Here is a 16,943-nt window from a genome sequence, read left to right as displayed (position 1 = left end):
GACCTTGACCTGAACATCGTGTACTGTGGGGAAAAACAATGATCAAATCCCTGGATTTTTATTTTCAGAGCGATTTAAGTAAGGCATTCTGCCATAATCAGCTTTACTACCCCTATTAGCACAGGAAAACAAGTTCTGAACCTGGCTCCCTAGTGAAAAACGCAAAATTTGTATAATTAAAATTATACTTGTGAAATTCAAACACACTTTAATTTCCTAAGGGCCCCCTAATCAAGTCAGAAGTTCTTACTAAAACCAATTATCTGCTTTGAAAACAGACGAGGAAACAGATACACGTAGCAATCTTGTGCAGATTCACAGCCCAGTGTTTTCCTGGGTTCAAATACAGATACAGGTAGCAGTCTTGGGCAGATTCACAGTGCAATCTTTTCCTAGGTTCAAACATCCTAATTTGTTCCATTTCCCACAGGTGAGAGAGACAATGAACCTACTAGCTGGCTTTTATTCAGTGCTTTGTGTGTAACTTTAAACACTTTTGTTGGCCTTTAGCTACAGAAATGACATATATAAGAAATATTCCAAAGGGAACTGAGTTGAAAGTGATGGGGAAAAAAAAAAAAAAAACAGGCATGCACCAATAAATACACACTGCATTTCCACCCACCCACCCCACTCTAGGTCCTATAGAGGTATTTTTTCCCTAAGATCTCACACCAGATTTTCAAACACTTGCCCATTAGTCTCTAGAAGGCTGATTCCAGCCTTACTTCTGAAAGTGTCTAGCAGCAGGACCAGGCGTGTCCTCCCAAGGTCCCATCCAGTAAGACGGCAAAACCCAGGTTCCTCACATCCTCACCAGGTAATCTGCCCGAAATGTTGCGGCTTCTCCTGGGTAACTGGAAATTCTTACACAAGAGCAACACGGAAACAGGGATCACTCTCCAAGGCACTACAATATTTAAGAAGCAATTGTTACAACGTTCCATTTATACCATCAATATGAAATGTCATCAGTCTAGGGCTTTAAAAATAAAAAAGCAATTCGCCAACAGGCCTTCTCCTCCCCCCACTGCCTGGAATTCATCTGAGAGATGAGAATATTGACTTTTCACACTCCTGGACCCAGCACTCCAACAGTATGCGCCTCTGGGGTGTGGCCTCAGCCGTCACTCACCCGGGCCCCAGCAGATACTCAGAAGGTAAAATAAAATGCCTCCCGGTCGAAAACTTTACTTTTCAGTCGATGGGAACACAGTGCTCGCTACACTCGGCCTCTCGAGAGTGGAGAATCCTGCAGCCAAGTGAGCAGGATTTGCTGTTAAAACTTTCATCAGAAGACAGGAAGCTCGAGGGGGTACACACCACACATGGGCACCCAGGCACATGTGCCCAAGGAGACACATTCTGCTACGAGCAAGTCCTGGGAACAGCTCTGCCTCACTGGACCCTTGCCTCCCTCCCACCGGAGCGGTCACCTCATTAATGTCACTCAGCATCACGTTTTGCTACACTAGGTCTTTCTGCTCTCTCTTCCCGCAGGCAGCCCAAAGCCGGCTGCCATTGTAAACTTCTGTTCCTTGGGAAACTATCAAAAGCTTGGACTGGAAAAAAGTGAAAAAATATCTCATAGGGCCTCTCTGCTCACACTTTTCCCTCCTCCATTTTCTTCTCTTTGGTGCTTTATTCAAAATCAGTACACACACAAACCATACTCTGAAAGTCATTTATAACAGCCTGGCTTAAGGAAAAAAAAAAAAAGCTAGTGATTGGAGGGGCCCATCTCTTTGCAATTGCCCAAAGAGAATAATTCATTTTGGTGGAGGATATGGATGAAACCCTGAATACATTCCAACATCATTTTCTGCCCTTCAAAACAATAAAAATGTAAAAACCCCAACGAAAGAAGGCTCAGGGTGGCAGGAAAGAGACTCTCTTGACCGCCCCCCTCACAAGGAATTTATTCTCCTGGATCTTCTAAAGCACTCTGTCCCCAGAATGCATCATCAAGACCATTTTATTAGATTTTTCTAAACCCTTGAAATTGTCACATAATTGGAACAGAAACAGCAATTTAGAGTTCTGAATGGATTTCTTAAAAAGAAGACTCCGTGCTGGCTCACATCTCCTCCTTGGCTGCTCCCGTCCCTAACCTAAATTTAAGGCCCTCTCGTACAAAACCCTATTTATCTTTTAAATCCTCCCCTGCCATAAAAGTTACACGGTCCCCTAATGCCTTCGATTCAGGACATTTGGGAGAAACTCATCCCAGACAACAGGCTAAAAAAAGAATCCATTAGCATTAACTTGCCTGTCACAGCCAGTGACAAATAAATGAACGTGATGCTTTCAGATCAGTCATTGGTGGAACTGCCCCGAGGCAGATGAAGAGCAGGCCTGGGAGACAGAAGGCTCACGGGGAGACCTCTCACACAGCGGTGTCTCAGCCGTGCCCTGGCTGCTCCCAGAACCCCACTCTCAGAAGCAGCAAAAGCAGGCATCAGATGCAGAAAAGGAAACGCACTCTCAGTGCCTACCGAGCAGCGCCAGGATAAAGTGTGCTCCCTTCGAAAGCCAGTGACACAGAAGTTCCCACATCTCAACAGGCTGTTCTATCTGCCGCCCCTAGAAAGGGCCAACAGTAGGCATCAACCCGTGAGCTTCCAGGAAAGAGCCTCGGACGATGCAGGCAGCGCCATCTCTCGCGGACAGTAACAGATAACGAGTGCCCACCCGAGACCCTCTATGTGCAGGTACCACTCCAGGCCCTTCATCTGTATTCACCCGTACCAGTTCTAGAATGTAGGAAATATTAAAATCCCCATTTTACAGATGAAGAAATGGAGGCACAAAAACATTAAGTGACTTGTCCAAAACTCCACAGCTAGTTAAGTGGCACTTAAGTGTGCTAGACAGGTTCTTAAAACACAGGCAACAACCAACCTGAAGCTTCCTGACCAGCATAGAACAATGCTACTCCTTGGCCTGAGCACTGAATAGTGTCAGGCACAGTGCAGGAACCTAAGATCTATTTACTCGTGACGGATGGAGGAAAGCTGAGTAGTTAAAGGGAGCAAGGAGTTGGGATTCAGAAGGACCAAAGGCCAACCCTGACCCTTACTGGTTCTGTGATCCTCGGAAAGTTCCGTATCCGCCTCAGCCTCAGTTTCCCCATTTGTCAAATGGAGAGAATACCAACTCTTGCAAAGGACTATTGCAAGGATTAAACTAAAAATTAAGTAGACAGAGGCTCAGTATGCTTCCTCAAACATACTGACACACAATATGATAGTCATTACTCTAAATTAAGACTTTTCTTCTTGATTATTCAAGGTCTCAAAATAAAATAAGGAAGTATACCAAGCTAAGTACACACCCTGAGAATTAACTTTCCGGAGAGCTAGGAGCTTGATGCTTTCTACCCTTGAAGGAGAGGGTGACAAAGGATAGATACCCTTTTGCATGTGGGGCCCAAATACCTGTCCCAGGTGGACCAACCACCCTTGGCTGCTGCTTCACGTGCCACGGGGTGCTTGGGCCCACAACCACACTTGCTCACAACTCTCACACCGCAGAGAAGGCACAGGTCGTGATTTCCCGCGATCCTGCGTCCCTCCCACCAGGCAGCCACTCACCCGAAGGTGACCCCAAGCAGACATCACCTATGCAATCACAGGTCAGGACGCTCTGAGCCATGGAGCACAGGCATCAGTGTTCCACAGCCTGTGATTTCCAAACCAAGAAACGACACGTCAACGTCTATACACGGTAAGGTCAAGATCACAAGCTGGAGAAGGACAAAACACAGAACTCTGGAATTCTGTCTGTATCATGGCCTACTGTTAAAAGAGACAAAAAGGAGGGGAGGGTGAGAAGGCGGAAACTAGAGAACCACAGGGCTCTTGGTAGCTGCCACACCCCTCAAATATCAGGGAGGGTATCACCCCAGAGCATCACTCCTGGAGAAGGGCCAGCAGCCAGAGAGAACGCAGTCAGGGTCACACAGAGCGCACAAGCCTGGGATGGGGACGTTCTCCCTGGAATGGCACAGCCTCAGTCCTCACAGGCATCCCAGCTCCCACACTGGTCCGAAAGCACTGAAACCTGGTACAGAGTGCCCCACAGTCCCACACACGCACAGCAGGGCCCCAGCACCCACGCGACAAGCATGGGCATGGGTGCTCGGCCTGGCCTCCGACGCCTTCCACAAGCTGGCCCCAGCCCGCCGGTCGGGGCCCCTTCCGAGAGCCGAGCGGCACACACATCTGCCTGCAGCTGCGTGTCCTGACCCCCTGGCCCCTGGTGGGAAGAACTGCATTCCTGCCATTCTTCCTGCCTACCTGTCCTTCAGAACCCAGGGCAAAACCCACCTCCTCCGAGGGGCTGTCCTCTCCCCCCCTTCCTCTCACTGCTGTCCCTCTCTTACTTGCTTACTGCACCCTCCCAACACGGGCAACACCCCCTCCTCCCAACCCAGAGCTAAGACCCCTGAAGACGAGCACAGCGTCCGCTTCACCATCCTGCTTTCCTTCCATCCAAACGGAGGTCAGCGTGTACAAAAGAGCATGGCTAGAAGCTAAGCGCTTTTTTAATTAGTAAAATCTGCCTGTGCCTTTATCGTCCTGTAGAGGCGATAAGGCATGAACCTAACCAACCATAAAACCCAGAACAAAGCACCTAACACAGTCCCGGGTGCTGGGCAGAGACCTGGTAAATAATTACTGAACACGGAGCAGGGCCTCTGAACGCACGAAAGCCGTGGCCAGCGCCCAGCCCCCATCACCCTCGCCCTGCTGAGGGTTTCACACCGGCTGGTGCAGTGTACACTTTGCTCGCTGCTTCCCCGCCCCGCTACCGGGAAGGCCGCATGAGGGCAGGGCCTCCGCCTCACCCTCCACACCACTCCCCTGAGCCACACACAGTGTCTGGCCCACGGCAGATGCGCGACAACACTCGGTGAATAAATGAATGAATGAGTGCATGCCTGGCACAATGCCTCATATTTTTTGCTAATTTATTATTGTTGGAAGGCCCATCCCAAAGAAAAGGTACAGTGCTGTGGACATGCAGAAAACGAGGGCGAAGGGACAGCATCATGGAAGGTGTAACAACTGAGCTGGGCTTTGAAAGAGGGGTCTATGTGGGACCTCCCTGGGGGCCCAGTGGCTAAGACTTCTGGCTTCCAATGCAGGGGGCCTGGGTTTGAGTCCCTGGTCAGGGGACTAGATCCCACGTGCTGCAACCAGGAGTTCACATGCCTCAACTGAAAGACTCCTCATGCTCCAGCAAAGACCCAGGGCAGCCAAATAAATAAAATAAATACTGAACAAATAAAGTGTCAGAATGGCTTCAGTTCAGTCGCCCAGTCATGTCCAACTCTTTGCAACCCCATGAACCACAGCATGCCAGGCCTCCCTGTCCTTAGGTAGTGTGATTAAAGGTTGTACAGACCCCTGAGAGATATCCAGAGCTTAATCTCATGTCTCTTTTTTAAAAAGAAAGAAAGAGGGTTCTGTTTTGTACAACAGAGGGAAGGAAGGGCGGTGCAGACAGGGACCCACAGAAGGGCAGTTCTTCGGGAAAGCAGCATCCGGGTGTCAGCTGCAAAAGGTAAGATGAGCTGGGGCATAAGCCAGAAGCAGATCCCCGCACAGACCCTGAAGGACCAAACCTACCAGGCTGAGTTCAGACTCTGCTCAGTGGGCATTGGGAAGCCAGTGAGGCTTTCCTACAGCACCCCGAAAGTGAGGTCAGCAAGCAGAAACAATGAGAGGAGCTCTGAGTAAACCAGCAAACCAGATCAAACAAGAGGAAGACATGAGCAGCCCCATCTCCCTTCCGTGTTCTCGGGCTCCTGGCCGGAGCATTTTTAGGTTTAAAAATACGAAACGAGGCCCCCAAGATGGGCAGCTGGCTCCGTGGGCAGAGCTTTCCTCCTCCTCTCATCCCCGAGGGGCACAGGGGTCTCACCCGTCTGCCAGAAACATCTGACATAGAACACCAACGCCCTGGCCTCTGGGTGGACTGACCTTAGTGCTGAAACGCAAGCACGTGAGGAAAGGCAAAAATCCAGGGAAAGGACATTTGTAGGACAAGGTGCCCCTCCCTTCCGAGCTGACACCTGCTGCTGCCGGGAAGGCAGGAAAGAGCAGGAAGGAGCCGCACACCCCAACAAGAAGGAAGCGCAGCCACTAATCCCCCGAGGCCCTCGCTGCAGGAGAAGAGGCTGCTGACACCCCACCACCGCCCGCCTGGGGATGGCAGCCCACTGGCAGTTGGTTAACTGCGGCGCCCCAGATGACAGCTGCAGATCACCCAGGATGGCAAGACGCTGGGAGGACCGACCCACAGCAGCAGGGGAGGCCAGATGCCGAAAACTCACCCCTCGCCCTTGAGAAGCTGCCAAGAAACCACTCCCCCGGAACAGGAGGTGGGTGGATGAAACGCTCGGGCTGCCCTGCACCCATCTGGAGAGCCTTCCAGGGGACAGGAAAACCTGGCTTCAGGCTTAACCTTGCCACAACTTAGCTACGTGGCCTGGGGCCACTGGCATTAACTCCCCAAGGGTCAGCTGCCTCCCCTGTGAAAAGAGCAGGCTGGATTCCACTCATTCACTGAACAGTTACCGAATGCCAGCCATCAGCAGCCCTCTGCCATCAAGGGGCTTACATTCTAAGGAAGAATTTTCTTAGGTCTTCTGCACCATCGTAATTTTTTTTTTTTTATTCTTCAAAAATAATTCTATGATGACAGTATCAGCAGACATTCTCTGGGTGCTACTTAAACAGTTCCACTTGGGGCGATCCATGATTTCCAGGTTTAAAGTAGAAGAAACTGAGGCCTGCGGGGCCAGGGTCACCCAGCTGTGACTGAAGGTAACTAAACAGGCTGAACAAATGAGACTTCCCTTAATAAAGAGATAAGGGTCTGGCCTCGGAAACTGAAGGAGGAAACTGGCCATCGCGGGTGGGGTGTGGTTTAGTCGCCAAGTCATGTCCAACTCTTGGGACCCCACGGCCTGTAGTCCGCCAGGCTCCTCTGTCCATGGGATTTCCCAGGCAAGAACACTGGAGTGGGCTGCCATTTCCTTCTCCAGGGGAATCTTCCCAACCCAGGAATCAAACCTTTGCAAATGGATTCTTTACCACTGAGCCACCAGGGGACTGGGGGATGCCTTATTATACATGGGGATAATTAGGGCAGATGGTGAATTATGCCCAGACTCACTCTTGCCCTGAGATGCTAGGCAGTCTCCTGGTTTCTCCACACAAGGAAAAGAAACCACAAGCTCGAGCAAAACTCTTCCAGGGAGCCAACACTTCACCCAAAGAGACCAATGAAAGGGTATGATGACATGACTGATCCCAATCACTCCCGTTTCTCCAGCGGCTTCAGATGAAGTCATCTTTTTAGCGGAGTATGACCACTTTATTCTTTACAGACAGAGAGGGGAAACTCTTACACGTTTTACCAAATGAAATAATCATCCAGAGAAACAGAAAGACACAGAACAGACCTATCTTCTTCTGATCAAAATGCACTTCGCTAATTAATGGATACTGGTCTCCAGAGAGTTTGCCCTTGACTAGTTAATAATGCCCATTATACGTCACTTGAGACGGGAACATTCATATCACAAAGGGGGAGAGATGAACTGCAGAATTCAAAACCCTTCCTCGGGTCGCTCGTTAAAATTCTGGTCAAAACAGATTTTTATTTATATGAAACATTAAAGAATATTATGACAGTCCTAATATGAAACCTGTTCTTCACTGCTACGAATTTTCTTTCGTATTCAGTTACAGCTTCTTTCCAGCAGTCTTGTTTTAACACCTCCATGGAATATTTCTCCGGTGAGTGTTAGCAAGGAGGGACAGCCAGAGAGCAGAGAAATGAATTTTAACTGAAAGACAGGCTGACGCATCATTGACAAGGGCACCACCCAGTCCCCGAGGAGGGGCACGGCTCACCTTGCCACTGGGACCCTGACACACACACACCCCAATTTTGCAGGAGGTAAAAAAATAAATAAGGCTTGAGTTAACATTGGACTCTCCTGTCGGCCAGGTTTTGGCCTCCAACACCACCTTCAGTCTGAAATTCCCCTGGTTGGGCTCAAGTTCTGTCGGAAAATAACCATTGACAAGGCAGGCGCTCTCTGCCCGCCCTGCCCCAGCAGCCAACCAGCATACTGCACCCCCAACTCCAGAACCCCTGAAAGATGCCGAGGGCTCAGACGGAGGGCCCAGTGGGCAGAGTCCACACTAGGTGACGTCCCGGGGCTGGGGAGTCACCCGCCAGGGAAGCGCCAGGGCCTGGGGTGCTGGCTGCTGTCCTACCCCCGCAGCCCGGGGACCACTCAAGCCACACCCCTCGGCGCCCCCGAGGACAGACGCCGCAAGAGGACACAGTTCTGGGCCGGGTTACACTACTGCGCAACCTAACAATGGTTTCCAGAAACAGGAAATCCTAGCACCCAGCTCACAGGGCAGAGGTGAAGACTGAGGGCGTCAATACGCATCACGTCCCTTCCACAGCGCCTGACACAGACACTCAGGTACCGCTGCCATCATTACTAGACCTCTCACAGGATTAGCGTCACAAAAATAACATGAAAAACACAAGGTAACCGAGCCATAATGGAAAAGAATCTGAAAACACACACACACACACACACACACACATACAAATAAATCACTGCTACACACCAGAAACTAACACAACATTGTAAACCAACCACACTTCAATCAAAGAAATTAAAAAAACAAAAACAGCAAGGACCAGGTATGGTATGACCACACCCTAGGCCTTTTTTCAGGCGCTTTACCTTTCTTAATTTATTTCTCACCAAAGCTCAGTGAGATGGAGAAATTGAGGTTCGAGGACGTTAAATGATTTGCCCAAATTTATACAGTTAACAAGTAGTCCGGTCGGGATCCAAACACGGGCTGTTGAACTTGAAAACAACCGTGGTGATTAAACCAACAACGATGATGCTGGCAGTGATGAAAATGAGGAGTCGCAAGGCCCGCACCCTGTGCAGACTCTCTTATTCTTCACAACCCCCTTCTGAGGGAGTCACTGTCATCAGCCCCATTTTAGAGATGAGCAACCTGAGAACAGGTGATTTCTCAGTGTTGCAGGACCTGGGATTCAGATGGAGATAACGGATAGAAAAATTGTTTGCGAAGAATGTGTATCATAAAAAGTAAGGTCTTATTATGAAATCCCTAGAATTCCATAGAAAGATGTCTTCACCAATTGGTTTAATGTTTAGCTCACATCTCAAAGTCTGATAATTCACCAAAACCATCCCAGACTCTGGGGAGGGCAGGGGACACTTTGACAAGCTTGAGAAATATCCTGTCTTGTTTTAAAGTTGAAAGCATCACTGAAATACTCACCAGAATATATTAAAATAAAATATTGTCCTCCTGGTTTTAAAAAAAATGGGAGAGTTGAGGAGGAGCTGCAAAGGAGAGGAGAAATCTATGGTTTGACCAAGTCAGGGATTTTTCCAGTTTCCTGCTAGAGTAACCTGATCCAAGTTCAGGGTGATCAAATGACTAACCTGGAAATTTGAAGATTCACATTTATGGAAGAAACAGCAATTCTTCCAAATCAGGAAACCCTGCTAATCCTGGAAGCCTTCTGAAACATCAAGGATCACACACTGTTTGGAAAGCAATAAACACTGAAGATAGCCCCAAAAGTTTGTGCTCAGTATAGAAATAATCTAACTCCTTTGATTCATTAATTTTTATTATTTGCTTAAGCATTAAGGGAAAAAAATGCCTTAAGAAAATATTTCACTATTTTTGTTTAGAAATTTAAGTTTCCTTCTAAAGAGAGAAAGGAAGGGAAGAAAAAGAAAGAATCACATGGAAGAAAGAGAGGGAGAGGAGAGAAGGAAGGAATCACATGGCAGGCTCCAACCTGAAATTCTCAAAATACCATCCCCAAGAGCCAACTATTTCTTCATTAATGTGCAAAGCCATTCCTCCCCTTGCACAACTAAAAGGTCCCACTTCTGGGAGACCATGCTTAAAGAAACAAACTGAACTGGCTAAAACCACAGTTTTATCCCTTTTATGACCTACACAGACACTTCACCTTTTCCCCTTCCCCTTAAAAAAGTACCAAGGCCACAAGAAGTGGAAAAAGTATTTCTTCCGGGATTACCCAGGGAAGGGAAAAGTATAATTTTAAAAGTGCAAATTTAGCGTGGAAGCCATAAGCCCTTTAAATCTCACCTTGGGCTTTATGCAGCTGTGTTCTCATGACCACACCTGGCAAGCTCAGTGAAAATTATGTTAACTACACACTTGGGAAATGGTGAAGGCCTATCTCAAGCCGTTCAGCAAGCCCTGCAGTACCACTCCTGCAAGGGGACAACGTTTCCAGCTCTTCTCTGCCCAGGCACCAGCCCTTGCACAAAACAGCAGCACCCTACTGGCTTCAAGTGTGCCCAGACAGACCCAGCCTACCTGAAACCAACACATCCCCTGCTTCCTCGGTCAGACTGAGGGCATCAGGGGTCTACAAAGTTGTTTTTCCAAGACAGGACAAGCTGTTCACTTAAATTCTCCTCTCCTTAAGCTCCAAGTTGTTAGACCTCAAAAGAGTACCCTCCAAAAGAATCACAAGGAAATGGCCAACTTTTCCTGATGGGATCTCAGCAATGCTTAAAAAATAAATAAAATGCTTGCATAAATATTGCAACAGACGGTGCTATGTCCTCCCACGAAAGCACAGGGTGGTCCCTGCCCCAACATGGATGCTCAGACCCACCTGGGAATGGCTGACTAGCAGACGCACGGCTATCTCCCACAGTGCCTGGCCTGGCCCCCTCCCGGCCACACACTGGTGCCCTGGAGAAACGGAGTGCACCAGGCTTCAAAGCACCACTGCCAGTACTCTGCTTGAAATCTGAAATCCTCGGCAACCACCTCTAAGTGCTAAAATCCTGTTACTGCTTCTTCTACTTACCTTGGGTTGTGCTCGACGAGGAAATGCAACTTTGGGGTCAATCTGGGGGAAAAAATCGAAAAGTAGGAGTCAGCTGCAGGATTTTGAGGGGAGAAAACCAATTACGATTAATCGCCTAGTATTAATCACTCATTTCTCAGGCTTTGAACCCAGCTTTCAGTAACTTCTCAAATAACTCCGAAGTTTCCTTAAAGTTTGATGTAAACTTTAACAGTCCCTTCCAAAATGTAACAAACACGGTAAGCCTTTCTGAAATGCCCCACTGTGTATTTCAATGTGCAATGCTTTAACAAGCCAGAGTGTGTTCTTATTTAGGCAAGGACAATGAACATTAAACACTACCTGCATCTAATTTGTGATGCACGGCTGGGAGAAAAGATGGGAGCATCACCATTGAGAAAAATCAAAACATGAAAATCACATGGACGGACCTTTCAGCAATAAGTAATTGGATGGCAGTTCTTCTCCTCAATGATAACTAAACAACACAGGTGGAGAAGAGGATTCCAAAAAGTTTTAAAATTAACAACATCCAAAAAGCACCCCCCACATCATCATCCAACAGGATGCTCTGCTTGAACTAGTTCATTCATCTTTTGCAAAGAAAAATTACCTATGATGAATCAGAAGGACAGTTTATTCTGTAGTTATACCTCAAAAGAAGTGAAGTCGCTCAGTCGCGTCCAACTCTGCGATCCCATGGACTGTAGCCTACCAGGCTCCTCCGTTCATGGGATTTTCCAGGCAAGAATACTGGAGTGGGTTGCCATTTCCTTCTCCAGGAGCTCTTCCCAACCCAGAGACTAAACCCAGGTCTCCTGCATTGTAGACAGACACTTTACTGTCTGAGCCACCAGGGAAGTCTCAAAAGAAAGCAGGTGTCAAAAAACTATGGAGCCTGCGCTGGTTCTTAAAATAATAATAAAAAATTAAAATAAAAGGAAACGTAGGAGCTAAATGCACCTGGATTTTAAAAATCACAGGGGTAAAGATCTATCAGCAACCTAAACCCATATTACAAAAGTAAGGCCATTATAGGGAGAAAGTAAAAGAAAAAAAAAATTACTGAAAAAAAGCAGCCAGAATCTAGTGTAACAATTAGTGTATTCCCCCTACCCCAACCCCAATCTGAATGGAGAAAAAAACTGTACTCCACGTCAGACATCTGCAGGTCTCAATCAGGGACTGGCTTTAAAACCCCAAACAATTCCCACAGAAGCTTTTGAGCCTGATAGGCTGATTTGAGAGGGGAAAAGTTGCTGGAGAGAAAATATGGAGAAGGAAGGAATGAAAAAATAGTCCCACTGTTAGTTTTCATTAGATTTCTAAATGTCACAAATCTTCGGGAAACCCAGAGCGTGGCAAGAATACAGCTACAAGTTAGTTATTTATCCGCTTTGGCTTTCATATTAAAATTTTCCCCTTTTAAAATGTAAATCTCAACCTTGTTTTCAGTTCTGCCACGGGGGCGGAGGGGAGAGTAATGCTTTGGGAAAAAGCACAGAGTGCGGGAAAGTCACACCAGAGCCGATTCGGTTCCCAGACTTAACATCCCCTAGGACCTAGGCGGTAAGACATAAAGATTTACCACTTTTATTAAGGTAGTTTAAAGACCTCATAAAAGTCTGCAGCATGCTTTCCACCTTTAAACATCACCTGAGAAATGAGAGATTACTTTGCAAAAACTAAAACAGACAAAAAAAATCTCTGATCTAGGAAACTACCCTTTCATGGAGATTAACATTACCGCAGCTACAGGTATATTCAGCACTGACTAGGAGCTGTCGACAGGAGAAATACAACAGGTGTGGATTTTCCATGTTGTTGACCCAACATAAGACAGATATGTCTTTTCATAAACACTCCCCCAAAATTGTTGTGTGTGGTTTTTTTTAACTTGATCAGCACACAATTGCAACAAGCACCTTGTTTGTGGGGTAAAAGGGTGAGGAATATGTCAAGAGGAAAAGGCCAGGAGCTGGAGGAAGGTAGGGAGAAGTAAAGAAAGCAGAGCGCTTAAAAAAATATATATATATCTAAAATTACAAAACTAGAAGCCAATTCAGAATTCCGGTATCGGGTGCTGGTAACAGCGTGTTATACCACAGTGAAAGTTCTTCCATGGGTCAAGTATACACGCTGAAACCTCAAATGGAGAGGACAGGTCAAGAGAAAAATGGCAAATCCCAACCTTTTGTACATCCCTGTCAACTATTTTTTAAAAAACGAACAAAAAAGAAAACTACCAAAAATGAAAACATTAGTTAGTTAGGTACAGCTCTACTTACTGTAGCTACAAATCCTCTAGGAAAAAACTAGGGTACTATTTTGGATGTGAATGGCCGTTACCTAAACAAAGCTTTTAAGGTAACGGTAAACAAGATCCTCGTTTCCATGTCAATAAACCAACCGCGTCTGCCTCCTGCACTGAACGTTGAAACAAAGTCAAAAGCTAGGTTATACTAAATAATAGTGACCAAAACATGTCTACAAACAATTATTGAGGCAAAACTGCAGGCATCTGATATGGAGGGAGACGACCCACCAGCCACCATAGAAACCAAATGCTATTTCTCCCCTGTAGGGTGGGCAGAGGGGTGGATAATAAATTACCAAATTTACCCTGAAACATCTCTCCTCTTTATTAGCTTTGTGAAATGTCTAGCCGAGAAGTCTAGGAGATAAAAAATCCTTCATAGGTCCGTTATCACCCTGCAAACGACTGTCCCTGAAACTAGATGATCTCAAAGTGCAAAAAGGCTGGGCCACAAGCTAGGACAAGTCTAGCTCTGTTAATAAAGCAACTTGGAGTGTGGGGGGTCTTTTCTTGGGGCAGGAGGCAGTAGGAGGTACGCCTCTGACCTCCGATCAGAGAAACGGTGAATCTGCAAAATCAATTCAGGGTCACCAAAGGTGGCCAGGTTTTTCTCTTCTCTATTCAGTGTTAAAAGTCAAGAGGGATTTGAAAAGATCACTTTTTCTCCTCTTTTCTTTTACAGAAGAGGAAACTGAGGCCTAGAGGCAGGGAACAGCTTGCCCAAGCTCTGCTCGGACAGCTGGGCCTAGAACCTGATTCCCTGCCCTGACCCAGTGGCCCATTACGGAGAGGTGAGTCCCCAGCAGGCCAGCACTGCACCCCAGTGTCGCCTCAGGGACCCTGCCTTGGGCAGCGGTACAAAGACCTTGCGGAACTTCTAGTAGCCAGACAGGGAAGGCAGGGGAGCCACAGTAAAACGCAAGAACTCCTCTCCTCTCTCCACTAAATGTATTCTCATACACTGGTAGTGTCTTCCCTTCCTCTTCTGACCTTAGAAAACCCATAGCCCCTCAAGACTGGACCTGAAAACCTTCTCAGGCTGCAAAACCACCTACAACTTAAAGGATCTGAGAAAGGAAAGGAGAAAAAAACAAAACAAAACACTGATACCCAAGGCCTTATCCCTTATCAGCCTTAGATTTCACACCATCTGGAGTCACCCACTGGACGCCCGGCTTCGCTCTGGGAGGTCTTCTTCCCTTCTCAAACCGAATTCCGAATCCCAAGTGCCCCCCAGGAACCTGTTGCCTGGACAGTGATTAGCGCCCCCCGGCCCCCCGGGCGGCCCTGAGACCGGCCGTGTGTGCCTTCTATAAGCCAATTCGAACGGCCACACTGGGGAAACGCGGGCAGGGCTCGGCTGACAAAGGAAAGTTGCCTCGGCCCGGTGCTGGAGTTTCTTTTCAGGGTCTTGTTGATCCGGAAGGTAGCCTCTCGCCAAGCCGACCCCTCCCCCAAGCCTAGGCCTGGCAGCATCGTGGGGGTGAGGCTGCGGGGGGCGGGGGACAGACCCTGAAAAGAAACCCCCAAACCCCGCGGCGGCGGCAAACTTGAGAACCCACAGGAGCTCTGCTGCAGCGCGCCCGGCTCTGAGCAGAGGCAAGAGAGGGCGCTGTCTCTTTAAACGGGGCTGTCAGGGCCCGGGCGGTCCTGGAAAGGGGGCGCGCGACCACACGGAGAGGCAGAACCTACCGTCTTGGAGTCTAACTCGTGGTGGGGCTGGCCTAACACTTTATCTACACTCGCCGGGTCTGCGAACGTGACGAAACCGAAGCCTCTGAAAAGAGACAAAGAGGGGGAGACACAAACAAGAGAATGTGGCACCATCGGGAGCGGCCAGGAGTGAGCCCTCGCTGCAGAACGCAGAGCCAAGGGGCCCCCACAGCCCCCGCTCTCCCGTCCTCCCCATCCCCCAAGCCTTCAGCCCCCCAGGACCCCGCACGGAAACACATCAAGGCTGAAGGGGGCAGTAGGGCGGGGGCGGGGCGCGCGGAGGTAACTTGGGGGACGCCGGTGTCCCCACTCCTTGCCCACCTCAGTTTCTCTCCTCCTCCCCCTCCCCTTCCCTTTCGTTAACGCTTTGTTTTATTCCAAACAAGCCCCGGCACTCAGAGGAGACACAACCAGCTTTCTAAGAGGGGGGCTTAAGAGTTCGGGGCGCCGCGAGTGCACACATTAAAAAAAAAAAAAAAAACTATGTGGAAAGTGAATGAAGCTGAATGTCATTTGAAACGGGAGAAAAAGAAGCGAAGGGGAAAATGACTTAAAGCGCAGATGTGGACATCCCTGTATTCAGAGTTCAGCACCAATTAACAATAACCTTTGGGGTTAATGGGAAGGGGGGGGGAGATGGAGCGACGTTCGAAACCAGCCACATGCCTGAGCCCCGTTCTAAATCCGCTTAGCTACTTCCGAAGACACCTCCAAAAATAACACTTAAACTTTGTTCTGAAATAAAGACAAAATCCAGAAGGGGATGGTTTACCTGGAGCGTTTCGTAGTGGGATCTCTCATGACCATACATTCTCTAATTTCTCCAAATTTGCTAAAATAGTCTCTAAGGCTATCTGTAGAGAGAGAAAGAGAGAGATGGGGGGGTGGGGGGGAGAGAAGGTGTGGAAAAAAAAAAAAAGCAATGCAAATTCTGATCAAGGACAAAACCCAAAAGTAGTTTTCTGTTGTTATTCTGGGGGGTTTTTTGCACACGCGGGGGAAATTCGGCAACAGAGGTCGCGTAGAGGGCTCGGAAAGGATTTGCTATTTAAAAAAATAACCTTGCACAGGAGAAGTGGGGAGCCAATGGCGGGGGGGGGGGGGTTCCTACACCAGGATAACAAAGAGCAATAAAGAAGCCAAGAAGGGGGGGACCCGGGCGTGCCCCCCTCCCTCCCTTACCTGGTGAGGTCTGCCAGCTGAGTCCGCCGATAAACATTTTACTGGAGGGAGAAAACATAACAGAAGTGAGCACCGATGTCAGATCGGCCATTTTGACGTGTAACTTACAAAAGCTAAAGGAGAGCGGGGGGGGAGCGCGCGAGCGGGAGCCGGGAGGTGGGCTGGGGGAGCGGGCGCCGGCCGAACGCCACCCCGAGGTGCGCGGCTCCCCGGGGGGGGGTGCCGGCGGGCCGGGGGAGGGCTCCGGAGGGGCCGGGCGCCGCGCTCCGCCGGCCCCGCCGCGGCCAGGGGAGCGAGCCGGGGAGGCGCGGGGCGCAGCGGCTGGAAACTTACCCGGGGTCGTGCTGCGAGTCGTTGGCGCCGCCCGAGCCGCCCGGGCCCCCGTTGGCCTCCATAGCTGCGCCCCCCCGCCCCCCCACCCCCGGACACCGAGCCGCGCGGCGATCGGAGCGCAGCGGCGGCCGGCCCCGAGCCCGAGACCTCCCGCTCCCTCCGCCCTCCGCCTCCTCCCCCCGCCCGGCTCTCCGAGTCCCCGCGAGCGGCGGAGCCGGGGCCGCGCCGAGAGCCGTCACACGTGGGCTCGGCTCCGCTCGGGCCCGCGGCTCGCACACCCCCCGCCCCGCCCCCGCGCCCCCCCCCGCCCCCCGCGCACGTGGGGCGGGGTTCTAGAACGTCGTGTAACCAATGCCGCTGACGTCACGGCCCCCGCGGACCCCGCCCGGCGGCCCGCGCGCGCTCCCCTGGCCCCCGCGCCCGGACACGGGGGGCGGCCCGCGCGCCCCGC

General features: G+C 49.5%; 1 protein-coding gene across 3 annotated transcripts in view; it reads right to left on the bottom strand.

Annotated features, from left to right (window-relative positions):
- MSI2 (musashi RNA binding protein 2) overlaps window positions 1–16,554 on the bottom strand; it is a 400,242-nt gene extending 383,688 nt beyond the window's left edge. For 2 of the 3 annotated variants that reach the window (XM_068976705.1, XM_068976706.1), the window contains exons 1-5: window positions 16,493–16,554; window positions 16,160–16,200; window positions 15,750–15,831; window positions 14,957–15,041; window positions 10,948–10,989 (exon numbers count right to left, since the gene is read on the bottom strand). In XM_068976705.1, the coding sequence (XP_068832806.1) occupies window positions 10,948–10,989; window positions 14,957–15,041; window positions 15,750–15,831; window positions 16,160–16,200; window positions 16,493–16,554 (312 nt within the window). Of the gene's footprint in view, window positions 1–10,947; window positions 10,990–14,956; window positions 15,042–15,749; window positions 15,832–16,159; window positions 16,253–16,492 lie in introns of those variants that run through there. The other variant, XM_068976704.1, reaches the window with a different exon arrangement.
- Window positions 16,555–16,943: the final 389 nt, after the last annotated feature.

This window comes from Capricornis sumatraensis, chromosome 8, assembly GCF_032405125.1.
Source record: "Capricornis sumatraensis isolate serow.1 chromosome 8, serow.2, whole genome shotgun sequence".
In the NCBI taxonomy this organism is placed as follows: Eukaryota; Metazoa; Chordata; class Mammalia; order Artiodactyla; family Bovidae; genus Capricornis; species Capricornis sumatraensis.
The sequence above is the reverse complement of the archived record's forward strand: the minus strand, read 5'-3'. Positions and strand labels throughout refer to the sequence as shown.